At 43.8% G+C, this 14,444-nt stretch overlaps 1 protein-coding gene across 7 annotated transcripts in view; it reads right to left on the bottom strand.

Annotated features, from left to right (window-relative positions):
* ATP11A (ATPase phospholipid transporting 11A) overlaps nt 1-14,444 on the bottom strand; it is a 220,891-nt gene that overhangs the window by 116,919 nt on the left and 89,528 nt on the right. For all 7 annotated transcript variants that reach the window (XM_073350104.2, XM_078853635.1, XM_073350114.2 and 4 more), the window contains exon 2: nt 3,842-3,964. In XM_073350104.2, the coding sequence (XP_073206205.1) occupies nt 3,842-3,964 (123 nt within the window). The remainder of the gene's footprint in view (nt 1-3,841; nt 3,965-14,444) is intronic.

Raw genomic sequence — 14,444 nt, 5'->3', positions numbered from 1 at the left:
CGTGTCAGCTGGCACAGGCCAGCCTTGAGTGTCTAGCTGCTGTGTAGACATACCCTGAAACAGTGATAGGTAACTGCACCTGTATCCCCTCTCCATGGTCCACTCCAGGAGTTCCCTGTCAGGTCTCCAGCCACACCTGTCTCCAGGCAGGGACCCTTGTCCCACTTCCTTCTGACTCAGGGTTTTAACGCTGTACAGCTCCCTGCCTTACCCTGTGATAGCCTTAGCAAGCCAGTCTGCCTAAATGTCAGAGTCTGTGCTTTTCTTTCTCTCCAAAGTCTATAAATAATGTATCGCCAGAAATCACAAGTTACCTCATGGTACTTTATAAGCAAGTACATTTATTCTTAAAATAAAAGCATTACAGAGAAAAACTTAAAAAATAAAAGTTCCTGTACATATGCTAAAAGCTCACTAGAGGTCACCCACCAACCATATGGGGCCCTTGTAGGCCAAAGTCATTCCACACCTTCCACAAGGGTCTCCCCCCTTGGACCTGTCTGTTTACTGGATCAGAAGGAACACATTGGGTCAGTTCAAGCTCATCCTTTTACGCCAAAAGCCCTTTCTTTGTCCCCTAGTCTCTGGAAAACCCAATATGAATAGTATATGCAAGCCACTCCAGGGGGTGGTACCTCCCTAGAGTTTTTCATTTTCAGTGATTTACCTTAATCACCCTCCACTGTTTTTAGTTCCTGAAGGTGCTGTGGTAACTCCCCCTCCCCCATGTAGAACACAATCATACATAAGCTATTCATAGATTTAATACAATATGATCCCCAAAGATACTCCATGTAATTGTAATATCTGTCAGTGACATCTTAAAATTATTTACTGAGAACAGAGAGACCTCTTTAGCTACAAGAAAAGATAGATATTCACTGTGATTCTGAAGGTCTGAGATGACTCATAAATAACTAGTATCTTCAAAAAACTATAATTTAGTTTTTCTGTGGGATGCAATTGAGGACTCATTTGCAGAACAAGGATATTTGGAGGATTTTCAAACTACAGTGTTACTAGCTCTGGCTACATCTCGTAAGATCAGCAGCTGTGTCAATATTTGGATGGTTATCCTTCAGGGAAAGCCCAGATACGACAAGAAATGGTGGCAGTGGGGGTACCTCTTTTGTGGTACAGTGATTCTACTTGAGGTAACATCTTTCAGCTGAGACACAAAACAAAAGTTGTGAGCACCTGTGGTCACTGAAGACACAATAGCACATTTTGCTGGTGCTCAATTCCCTTCACAGTGTCACTATGAGAACATATTTCCTTAGCACAGGAAATGAAGTTGCTGTATACTACAATTTCAGCATTCCACCCCAGAGATGTTAATTGTGCACTATGTAAGTGTAGAGTACACGTAATTTATTACACCCCAATAAATGTTATGAAGAATGATAAGGTTGTTAAAGTTGTGAAGTCAGACACTCTAATGTTCAGAAATGCCGGAACTGCCCATATAACCTTAGTTTGGTCTCACTATACATATGCATTAGGATATGGTCTTTAGTTACAAGACCCTTCTGCTCTGACCACCCAGCATGTCCTTGCTTCTAACCCACCTCTCCCCAAAGCCTTGCCTCTCTCTCTCCTCTCTACAACCTGCCCTCTCTCCAGTTCCTGCCTCCCTGATTCTTTGCTCCTATCCACCCTCACATCCCCTGGCTCCTGCCCCCTTCCCTTTGCACCTTTATCCCCATCCCACTCCCTTAGTCATGTTTTATCATAAGATTACAAATTTGGCTAACAACGACAACTGCGTTGACATATTTTTAGACTTTTGTGAGGCATTTGACTTAGTATTGTATGCATATTATTTTGCTAATAAAATAAGCACTCCACAAATTAACGAAGCAACATACTATGAGGATTTAAAACTGGTGACTACATTTCAAAATAAATGATCATTCACTCTGGGAGGGGGACGTGTTTCTAGTGTGATCCTGCATAGATTTCTTCTTGGCCCAATACAATTTGCATATTTTTATCAATGAGGTAGAAAAATTACTGATTGGATGACAAAAAATGGTGGAGTGATAAGAACAGAACAGTTTTATAGCATGATCTGGATTGCTTGGTAAGCTGGGCTCATTTGAACAATAACCATTTTAATATTGCCAAATGCATGGTCATTAATTTAGGATCATCTAATGTAGATCATGCTTGCAGGATGACTCAGCCTTGCCTAGTGATGCCTCTGTTGCTGAACCCACAGGTGCAGGATTTGGCGAGGAAGTTTTTGCTTTATTATGCCTCATGCAGGTTCCAGGGCAGCTGAGGAGGCGGTATGTACTATTTAGCTTCCCAGGTTCATCAGTAATCTCCCAAGACTTCAGAGAAATTACTGATGAATCCAGGAAGCTGAGTAGCGAATACTGTCTCCTCAGCTACCCCGGAACCTGCATAGGGCATAGCAAACGCTTTTTCAGACGAGACACTTTTCCCCAGGGTGGCTTAGGGTCTGTGGAGGCATGGCTCGCCTTGGGGCCCTCTGGGTGGGGCGCCTCAGGACTTCAGCTGGCTCAGGTCTCCTCCGGCCGATGTGTGGGGGGGTGTGCACTTGGGCCTCCGGCCGGCCCGAAGCTTCTCCGGCCAAGGGGAGGGGGCGCCCGGAGCTCCTCCAGGTGTGTGGGGAAGAAATGGGTGCAGGTGGAAGGGGCGGAGCTGGGGGCTAGCCTCCCTGAAGGGCAACTCCACCCGCCGCCTGTGCAGGTTGGGGGACAATATCCTAGAATGTATCAACTCTGAAAGGGACTTATGGGGATCATAGCCATAGGCTTAGCCTTCCCTGGCGCTGCTGCCCACCCACCACTGGGCCCCACTCTTTCCCCAAGGCCCCCATTGCCTGCTGCTGCTCCTGCCTGCCTGCCATGTCTTCTCAACTCCACCCCCACTCTGGAGGGCCCTGCTGCTCGCAGCATCCCTCCTCCTCGGGGACAGGGGAATGAGGAGGGATGCAGAGAGTCAGCAGTGGGCTGGGGAGTAAAGAGGCTCAGCCCGGGGGGTTCAGGCACTCGGGGGGGCTGGCCCAGCAATTGGGGTGGGCCTGGCACTCGGGGGGCCAGCAGCTCAGCTCAGCACTGGGGGCCAGTCGCTTTGCCAGGGGATGGCCTTCAGGGGTGGGGGGGGCCAGCCCGGCAGCTGGATGGGGGCGGGTGGTGGATCGAGCAGCTCAGGGGGGTCGGTGGCTCGGCCTGGTGTGGCTGGGGCAGGTAGGCCGGGGCTCCTCCAGTCATGGGGGTGCCCCTCAGGGCTTCTCCTGTTGGGGTGGGGTGGAATTCGGGGGCTCCGGCGTGCAGGCATCAGGGCCCTGGCCAGAAGTGGGGGGGCCAGCGGGCTAGCCTCTGCAAAGCAGGGGTTCATCCACTGCCCATGATCATAGCATATAACCAACTAAGCACAAGCTCCCAGTCCAATGCTGTAGCTAAGAAAGCTAACACTATTCTTGGATATACAGCAGGGGAATAGAAAGTAAGAGAAGGAAGATTTATTCCTCCATTTTTCCAACTTGTCTCCAAACTAATATTTGCCTTTTTTTAAAAAAAATAAAATAAAAAAGCCCACATTTTTGATTAATCATGTGGAGTCATATTACTGGCTTAATGTACACCACTGATATTAACACAGAATGAGTCATTTTATTCCCCTTCAAGCCAGAGGCAATTTGGTGAAGGAAACTTGTAGCACTTTTCATTTTACCTTTTCCAGAAACTGTCACAGTCAAGATGATGATGAATTAAGAAGCAAAAAAAGATTTTTGTGGAAATAAAAAATGAACAGAACAAAGCAGAAAATGATGTGTTTTCTAACAGTGAATGAAAGGAAATACTTCTACCTTTGATGAGACTATCCTGTTATCTGGATACCTCTGTGGAATGTATGCTTCGGTGCCTGAAGGAGGTTCACGATGCCCAACATAAATAGTCCGATTGTCCACCCAATTCTCTTCCCCAGCACACTGCAAAAGAAAGAAACAGTTATCCTCAGTTCACCCAGTATTTCTGTATAAAAATAGTCAGATTGAGTCCGCTAGTCCTGTCATTTTTCAACACAGATGCCATTTTCACACAGTCATCAATGTACCGTCCCTAAATTTCTGACTATAGTCTTCCCAAGAACCCTAAATGACAAATAGGAGCAAGCTATCAAAACTCTGCCTTTAATTGTCTTCAGTAACATTTTCCCCCTATAGCAATAAGGTAATATCCTTGAAATGCTAGCCTTTGAAGAAAAAGAAGAGACGATTTACAATTTTGCCATTAAATAGAGTTTTATAAAGTTTCCACATGGCCAGTGCTTATCTCACTACTCTGAGAAAATTACTGATAATATTAACATTTCAGTCATATGACAAGAACAATCTAGATTGGATGAATAGCCAGCTATAGCTCCATTTTTACCCAACACTAAAGCAAATGTAATAGAAAAGTGTGTTACTTTCTACACAGAACCCACCCTGTGTTGTCTGAAATACTAGTAATGGTGAATCCCATAGGCACCAAGCCACAGTAGCATATCCAGAAATACCCAGAATAGTTTTCATAATCCAGACACTGGGGATATGCTGTACACCAGGGCAATGCATTAGCTTTTCATCTCTGAATATATCTGGGTTCAAAGCCTATGATCATGAAAAAAAGAGGAGTATGAGTGGGGCCCACATTTAGTCCCCACACACCCACATCACAAAGCTTCTATATAATTGGTTCAAATTAGCATTTATGTATTCACAGTTTGTAAGTACTATCTGAGGACACAGATCCCTTTCCCTTGGGATTATGATTTGAGGGGTTGCTTCAGAGAGTTTAGAATAGAAAGTACTTGCCTCTTAAGAAAAAAAAAAGTTTTAGTAGTTCCCACATATATCTAAAATTTATCCTAGTGCACCAACTCTTCGGTATTTGCACAGAGTGTAGTACTTGGTATCTTTAGATAGGAGTTTCACTGTATTGTAAATGCCACAGGATTAAGTTTACATTTAATTATTTATTTAGAGAATGTTTCAATCTGTTTTAAACACAAACATTACCTTATATTGAAATGTTGTATTTTATACATACTTGTGTTTAGCGTCTTAGAACATTAGCTTTCCTCCTCCTCCTCCTCAATAACCCCAGAATTCTGAAAATAGAATTTCATTCTCACATTTAAGCAAAAGAGACTTGCTCTTAGATTGCCTACACTTAGACTTGCCCACACTGGTTCATAGATTCATAGATATTTAGGTCAGAAGGGACCATTATGATCATCTAGTCTGACCTCCTGCACAATGCAGGCCACAGAATTTCACCCACCACTCCTAAAAAAGACCTCACACCTATATCTGTGCTATTGAAGTCCTCAAATTGTAGTTTGAAGACCTCAAGGAGCAGAGAATCCTCCAGCAAGTGACCCGTGCCCCATGCTACAGAGGAAGGCGAAAAACCTCCAGGGCCTTCCAATCTGCCCTGGAGGAAAATTCCTTCCCGACCCCAAATATGGCGATCAGCTAAACCCTGAGCATATGGGCAAGATTCATCAGCCAGATACTACAGAAAATTCTTTCCCGGGTAACTTGGATCTTACCCCATCTAAAAACCCATTCACTACTGGTTCACTACTACAGCAAGTTAATGACTTAAATACTACGTTTATATTAAGAAAAAAACTTTCAGTTCAACTGTTTGTTAATGCAGTATTACAAAAGAGAAAAAAGGAAAAAGAAAAACCTGAAGTAGTTGTGTGTACAAAAATCAGTAAATGTCTAATTGCAAATGTGTAGAATTGAAGCTTCTTTTGGGGAAAAAGTGTGAAAAGTTTAAGACTATGAAAATTAAATCTATGAACCATTAAGTTTTAACTGTACCTTTATATAATTAATCTATGCGTTTCAATATGTCTGTACTGAAAACAGTCCACAAAAAAGTTACATTAGTATTCATTCTTGAAATCATACAGAAATATGAAGAGATGGCACTCAGATGCCAAAATAGTGAGTTTGGTATACAAAACTAAATAAGATAAAAGGATAAGAAGATAAAGTGTTTCTTGGCATTTTCGCCATCCTATTCTTCTATTTCTATCCTACGCAGTACATTGAGAGGCACACCTTAAAAATAACTACTTTGACAATGTATTTACAGATGCAAAGACTGTAGAAATGAAGACTGCCTCAAGACAGAGGAAGACCATGATCCTGAGAAGTACTGTGTACCTGCAACTCCTACTGACTTCAAATGGGTATTGTAGGTGCTCAGCATCTTTTAGAATCAAGCCCCAAATGTGTAGATCTAAAAAACATTTAGCGCATCCCTTTTGAAAAGTGGAATAAGGGAAAGAGAAGAACGTTTAATCTCAAACAAGTCTAATTCTCCAACAAGTCAACTCCCCATGTCTTTAATGTGAGTTGCCACAATTTAAAAAGCTTGTTGCCATTCCAAATATTTAACTTACCCTAGGATAGCTATAGTTCATACCACTTCCCCCACCCAGGATTTTGTGGCAAGTCAAAGAATTTTTGTGGCAAGTCAAAGAATTTTGAGGGAAAAGGAAATTGTACTGAAAACATTTCTATATTATACTGATATGGCAGCTTTTCTGTGGCAACAGAAACAAATAGGTTCAACAAATGTATATTTTATACCTAAATTGCCATACATATCACCTTTTCAGTACCTGAGGATGTACAAAACACTTGAAAGATTTATGGATATTTGTGTCAAATAATACTGCTGAAAACAGAGATACAGTATAGGCCTGGATAGTCTATTAAGTTATACAGTACATTGGCATTTGTTTTTACACTAAGGAGGACTTTAAAAAACGGGAACAATTCTTTGTATTGTAGTACAATTTTTAAGATACACAGGGGATGCAAGTACGAAGCTTCCATTAGAGCTAATGGGAATTCAATGCATAAATCCTTGAACATCAAGAATTGACTATTTAGCTTCTTCCTTCTACACTGAGCAAGATTGACAAACATATTCCTTGTGTTTATGAGTCCACATAAAGGGATTTGGAGAGAACATGAGTAGGTGAGGTAACCAATTCCTTCGTTTTGCAATATAAACTGGTCTTTGCCATGAGCCAATTACAAGTGCACAACCCTCCCCCATTAACTGGATTACCAATAGGAGCTCATATAATATTGAATATTATTTATTTAAAGTCCTTTAAAGAGCTGAAGTTCCCCCACAGTACTCTGTTGATTTGAAAGCTAGTATTTTTCTGTCAGGCTGCCAGTCAAGTATTATGACCAACATTTGTTCATCTACATAGAGGCACAATACAATTAATACAATACAATTAATTCACTAACAAGGTCAGCTCCCAGACTGCTGCGCTGGGCATCACAAAATGGGGAAGAGATGGCCAGCCCTCTGTGGAGATAGAGGTGGTTAGGGACTATTTAGAAAAGCTGGACATGCACAAGTCCATGGGGCCGGACGAGTTGCATCCGAGAGTGCTGAAGGAATTGGCGGCTGTGATTGCAGAGCCATTGGCCATTATCTTTGAAAACTCGTGGCGAACGGGGGAAGTCCCGGATGACTGGAAAAAGGCTAATGTAGTGCCAATCTTTAAAAAAGGGAAGAAGGACGATCCTGGGAACTACAGGCCAGTCAGCCTCACCTCAGTCCCTGGAAAAATCATGGAGCAGGTCCTCAAAGAATCAATCCTGAAGCACTTGCATGAGAGGAAAGTGATCAGGAACAGCCAGCATGGATTCACCAAGGGAAGGTCATGCCTGACTAATCTAATCGCCTTTTATGATGAGATTACTGGTTCTGTGGATGAAGGGAAAGCAGTGGATGTATTGTTTCTTGACTTTAGCAAAGCTTTTGACACGGTCTCCCACAGTATTCTTGTCAGCAAGTTAAGGAAGTATGGGCTGGATGAATGCACTATAAGGTGGGTAGAAAGCTGGCTAGATTGTCGGCCTCAACGGGTAGTGATCAATGGCTCCATGTCTAGTTGGCAGCCGGTGTCAACTGGAGTGCCCCAGGGGTCAGTCCTGGGGCCGGTTTTGTTCAATATCTTCATAAATGATCTGGAGGATGGTGTGGATTGCACTCTCAGCAAATTTGCGGATGATACTAAACTGGGAGGAGTGGTAGATACGCTGGAGGGGAGGGATAGGATACAGAAGGACCTAGACAAATTGGAGGATTGGGCCAAAAGAAATCTGATGAGGTTCAATAAGGATAAGTGCAGGGTCCTGCACTTAGGACGGAAGAATCCAATGCACCGCTACAGACTAGGGGCCGAATGGCTAGGCAGCAGTTCTGCGGAAAAGGACCTAGGGGTGACAGTGGATGAGAAGCTGGATATGAGTCAGCAGTGTGCCCTTGTTGCCAAGAAGGCCAATGGCATTTTGGGATGTATAAGTAGGGGCATAGCGAGCAGATCGAGGAACGAGATCGTTCCCCTCTATTCGACATTGGTGAGGCCTCATCTGGAGTACTGTGTCCAGTTTTGGGCCCCACACTACAAGAAGGATATGGATAAATTGGAGAGAGTCCAGCAAAGGGCAACAAAAAATGATTAGGGGTCTAGAACACATGACTTATGAGGAGAGGCTGAGGGAGCTGGGATTGTTTAGTCTGCAGAAGAGAAGAATGAGGGGGGATTTGATAGCTGCTTTCAACTACCTGAAAGGGGGTTCCAAAGAGGATGGCTCTAGACTGTTCTCAATGGTAGCAGATGACAGAACGAGGAGTAATGGTCTCAAGTTGCAGTGGGGGAGGTTTAGATTGGATATTAGGAAAAACTTTTTCACTATGAGGGTGGTGAAACACTGGAATGTGTTACCTAGGGAGGTGGTAGAATCTCCTTCCTTAGAGGTTTTTAAGATCAGGCTTGACAAAGCCCTGGCTGGGATGATTTAACTGGGAATTGGTCCTGCTTCGAGCAGGGGCTTGGACTAGATGACCTTCTGGGGTCCCTTCCAACCCTGATAGTCTATGATTCTATGATTAATTGTACATAGCGATATAAATTAAGACAGGCTCATTTACTCAGTCCATCAGATTTATTTTTGTTCTTAAAATAAATTCACCATAGAGAATGGATTAAAAACAAGTCAACTAACTTTTTACATACAGTTTTAACCACTCGCCACAGCAGAATTAATTTGATTTTTCCCATCTGTTTGTAGAAGTGATGAATTAATGTACATCACTGGTCTACTCCAAACAAAAAGACATTTCACAACATATACATGGAATATTTTGCATAAAATGTGCAACTGCATTGTTCAGTGAAGTAATACTGTAATAAAAAAGGAAGCATCATGCATTATTCAATAACACTGCAATACAGTTATCCCACAAGGGCACTCATCTCTACTAATCAGGAAAAGGTATATGGAGGAAAATGGCACAGTGAAGCTCTAATGTATGCCACTTGCAGAGATCAAAACACCATGTTTTTATTAACAGTAATATTGTCCTACAAAGAGAACACTTTGAACAAGGAATTCTTTTGATGTCCAGGTACCAGATATTAGACATCATTTGCAGAGTGACACCAGGATAATAGAAAAAAGGAACTCTGCACTGTGGCCAGTGCAGTGAAGTGTATTCAGTGTTTTATATTCTGTTGCTTAAGCCCATTACAGATATGTCCAAGAAACAATAAATAAACCTAAAGCATTATGTGTTTCCATTACTAGTACAAAGCTCAATGTACTGAAACCTAGTTTCATTGGCACATAAATGAAGCAACATTACTTATGTTCTGCGCTCTTTAGCACTGTCAGCAATACAGAAACCAAAGACTGGTGAAAAATCCATTAAATTGTCTGTACTTCACATAAAAGAAGGCTGATGATCTAGTATGATCTTCATAAAATCTGACAGTTTAGGAAGTCACACAAAATACACTAAGCATTTTTTTCCAGGTTTAATTCCAAACTATGACAAACTTCTGAATCACTTGTATGCTACTCTGATAATTTTTAACTAGGTACATTTAGAGATTGACCAGACAAGGTATAAATATTCAACAGGTGGTGGGGGCTGGGAGTGAAGAGAGATAAGTTAACGTCTGTGAGCTAAAAAACAATGCTTTCTGAGAATTAAGTTACAAAGACATTTTCATATTAATAAGAGAGAGAAATAAAAGCAATTTGATAAAATCCAGGGGTATAACAAATCAGCTTATTCTTCACATGTAATTTTAGTTCTTCCAGTCCAAAGGCAACTTTGATTAAGGTACTGACAACTCTGTTAGCTTGCAACAGCAGAGTCTGAAAAAGTAACTGATCTTGAAAGATTCAGAATCTTAGATAATTTTAAGGAACAGGGTTTTGAGCTATAAACTGGAAAAATCAATGGAAACAAAGAATGACCTTTCCAGAAATCTCAAATAAAAAGAATACCAGTTTGGAACAGAGCCAAAAGTAATCTAAAAGGTGATTACATACCTGTAACTAGAAGTTCTTCAAGATGTGCAGTCTGTGTGTGTATTCCACACATGGGTATATGCCTGCACCCCAGGCACCTGAGTCTGGAGATTCGGAACAAGCAGCGTCCATTGGCTCGCACGTAGCAGTTGCCCACCTTGTGCTCCAAACCAAGGACATAAGAGGCAGTGCGGGTCAGTGCCTCTCCTTACAGTGAATCCAACAGGATCCAAAGCAAAGAGGACAGAGCGCAAGTAGTGGAATACAGACAGGGATCATACATCTCAAAAAACTTCCATAGTTTTTCCACTGAATGCGTCCGATGAAGTGGGCTGTAGCTCACGAAAGCTTATGTTCAAATAAATTTGTTAGTCTCTAAGGTGCCACAAGTCCTCCTTTTCTTTTTGAAAAAACTTCCAGTTACAGGTAAGTAACCTCCACTTTTTCAAGTGCTGGTCCCTATGTATATTCTACATGTGAGCAACTGACAAGCAGTGCTCAGACCAGAGGGGGGGGTGCAAGGATGCTAGCAGTAAAGATGCTTGAAGAACTCCACTGCATCCTCAGTGCAGGCCTGAACTAACACAATGTTTTGTAAACTTGTGAATGGAACTTCAGGTATCTACTCTGAATATGTCCGGTATCTGTACTTCCTGCAGAGATGCTGTAGAAGCAGCTTACGCCTTTGTGGAGTGTGCCCTTACTCCATCCGGAGGAAGGGTACATGCAAATTGGTAGCACATGATGATGCAACCAGAAATCCATTCAGAAATTCTCTGCTAAGATATTGCTTGTCCTCGCAACCTCTTTGCTATAGTGAGAAACAGCCTTGGTGATTTTCTAATTGATTTGGTCCTTTGCAGGTAGAATGTCAGGGCACATCTGACATCCAGGGAATGAAGTCTTTTCTCTTCAGTGGAAGCATGATAACCATGGACAGGTTGGTTGACATGAAATTCAGAAGTTACCTTAGGGAGGAATTTAGGATGAAGGTGAAGGAAGACCTTCTTCTTGTGAAAAGTGGTATATGGTAGGTCAGTCAGGAGTGCCCCCACCTAGCTCACCCTTCTGACTGAACTTATATCAACTAAGAATGCAACTATCATGGAAAGGTGGGACTCAGAACGTTTGCAAAGGTTCACATGGTGGTCTGGTCAGCACTGACAGGAGAGTTTAAGGCCCCATTAAGGTACAGACTTTACCACTGGTAGAAAGATCCTGATTAGGCCCTTCATTAACCTAAGCATTGCTGGGTGAGTAAAAAATGGAACATCCCCCTACTGGAAGAAGAAGGCACTGAATGCTGCAAGAAGTATCCACAGTGAGCGAAGGGAAAGACCCAAGTTCTTCAACGACAGAAGATAGTCTAAAATGACTGGGATATCTGCAGAGTTTGAGGAAGATCCATTGCACCATACTCAGGTAGGAAAGCGTCCTCAAGTAGCAGTTCCTAGTTGAATCTTTCCTACTTTGTGTAAGAATGGCTTGCACAGCTTCAGAACATGAGTGCTGTAGGCCTGATGTCCATCCAGACACCAGGCCATGAGGTGAGGTGGGTCTGGATTGGTGCGACTGATTTTACCAACTTCTTAAATTAGCAGATCTGGGACGGGACAAATCCTGATGGAGGACAGATTGATAGTCTCCGAAGTTCTGGGAATTGTTGGGTACTGTGAGAAAGATCTGGCTCGACAGGGCCAGAGCCACTCTCAAGACCTGTGGTAGCAGGGGAATGGGCTAAAATGGATCTCTCAGTTGGTCTGTACCTGACAGCAGTAGAGCATAATCCTGGGAGTAGTTGCCCATAGCTGCTCTGGAGCAGTACAAGGGAAGCTTCCTATTCATTTGGAACACAAAGAGATCCTATTGAAGTTTTCCCCACTGAGCAAATATCTCACTCAGGACAAAGCTGTATATTTTACACTTGAGATCTGCAGAGAGGTGCCTGCTTACATTGTCCACTAAAGAATTCTGAACACCTGGAAGATACTTGGCTTGGATAGCAATGTGGTTTCTGATGCACCAATTTCAATGCCTGACTCCTTCCAGGCAGAGGGGAAGGGATCTTGCTTGACCCTCCTTGTTTATATAAAAAACCATGGGGATGTTGTCCGACATTACTTGGATATGGAGTGAACATATGAGTGGGGGAAAGGGCCCCGCAAGCCAGGCACACTGCTCTCAGTTCTAGCAGGTTGATGTGAAGTCTGGCTTCCTGTGGGGTTCAAATCCCCTCTATGGTATGGTTGTTCAGGGGAGCACCTCAACTCAGAAGGGATGCATCTGTGATGACAGTGGCATGGTGGGTGGCTGAAAGTGCTGAAGGGAACTTCCATTCACACTTGTGCCAGGTTTGACCACCAGCTAAGAGGTGATTACTCTCGTGTGAACAGTCAGGCTGGTGTTCATGTGGTCCTTGTCTGATGAGTAGACTGACTGGAGCCAAGCATGTAGGCAGCATAGATGAAATCTGGTACACGTAAGTGCACACGGCCATGAGGCCGAGAAGAGAAAGGCATACTAGGACCATAATCTTTGGTCTGTGAGTAATTTATGCTATCAGATTGCCCAATAATTGAAATCTTGCCTTGGGGAGGAAATCTCCTAGTATGGGGACTAGAATCCTCTCCCTTGATACTGAGGTGGGAATCATTCTATTGCCTGTTACTGAAGAAGAGAATCTACCTCCTTATGTTTGTTGGGAGGAAGGGAGAGAAATTTGATGGAGTAACCATGGTGGATGATTTCTCAAACCCAATTGTCTGTTGTGACTGAGTCCCAGTTGTGGTAAAAAAAAAAGTGAGAGAGAACCATCAAAGAAGACGGAGAGGAGTAGAAATGGTCAGCATCAATAACAGTGGGTGCTTTAGAAGTAGCCCTCACAGTGGGTGGATGGGAATGGACAGAGGTTGTGGTAGTAGAGGGAGCTGAAAATCAAGGCTCTCTACTCTCTGATGCTTGCACAGAGGCTCTGGTGGACTCTGGTGGTAGAAAGTTTGTGGAGGGGGTGGCTTTGGTCTATACCCATGCCTGCAGTGTTTTCGCTTGAGGGTCTTGCTGTAAATTCCCTGGGAAGCAAGGGCAGCCTGCCTTAGCCCCACTGCGCTGCTGACTGGGAGCCACCTGTGGTAAGTGCCTCCTGGCCGGAGCCTGCACCTTATGCCCTCCTGCACCCCTGCCCAGCCCAGAGCCCCCTCCTTCATGCAAACTCCCTCCCAGACCCTGCACCGCCTTCCACGCTCCAACCCCCTGCCCCAGCCCTGAGCCCGCACCCAAACTCCCTCCCAGAACCCACACCCCTTATCCCTTCCCGCACCCCAATCCCCTGCCCCAGCCCAGAGCTCCCTCCTGCACCAAAACTCCTTCCCAGAGCTTGCACCCCTCACCCCCTCCTGCACCCCAACCCCTTACCCCAGGCTCAGCCCGGAGCCCCCTCCCACACTCCAAACCTCTCAGCCCCAGCCCAGAGCCTGCACCCCCTCCCACACCCCAACCCCCTGCCCCAGCCCAGTGAAAATGAGTGAGGGTGAGGGAGAGTGAGCGATGGAGATAGGGGGAAATAGAGTAAGTGGGACAGGGCCTTGGGGAAGGGGTGGGGTAGATCCTGGGCTGATTTTAAATTCAAAGAGTGATCTTGTGCATAAAATGGTTGGAGACCACTGTCTTAGGATATTGTGACCTTGCTCTCTCTATGGCTGCTTGCAACAGTGGCAAGTTGGCTGCTGGATGGTTGAAAAGGAACTCAGATCCTTTGATCAGGATGAAATAGCATGTCTCAACTCTTTTAGATGCTGAGCTAGTGGATGAAGCGGAGCTGGGGTAGGAGGTGAGGTGATAAAAGAACAGGAGAATAAATATATGGAACTGGGAAGGAGGGAAGAAGGAAAATAGGAACGGTTTCAGTTCAGGAGAGGCAGAAATAAAAAACCTGGGTATGTCAGCAGCATAATAGAAAAGGTAAGTAGAGGGAAATAAAATCTACAGACGTACTGGAGAGAGAGTCAAGGGGGAAAACTGACAGGAAATATAAGTGGTGAAAAAGGGAATTGTTCAA

The sequence above is a fragment of the Lepidochelys kempii genome, chromosome 1 (assembly GCF_965140285.1).
Source record: "Lepidochelys kempii isolate rLepKem1 chromosome 1, rLepKem1.hap1, whole genome shotgun sequence".
Classification (NCBI taxonomy): domain Eukaryota; kingdom Metazoa; phylum Chordata; order Testudines; family Cheloniidae; genus Lepidochelys; species Lepidochelys kempii.
Note: the sequence above shows the minus strand (reverse complement) of the source record. Positions and strands in the feature narration are given on the sequence as shown.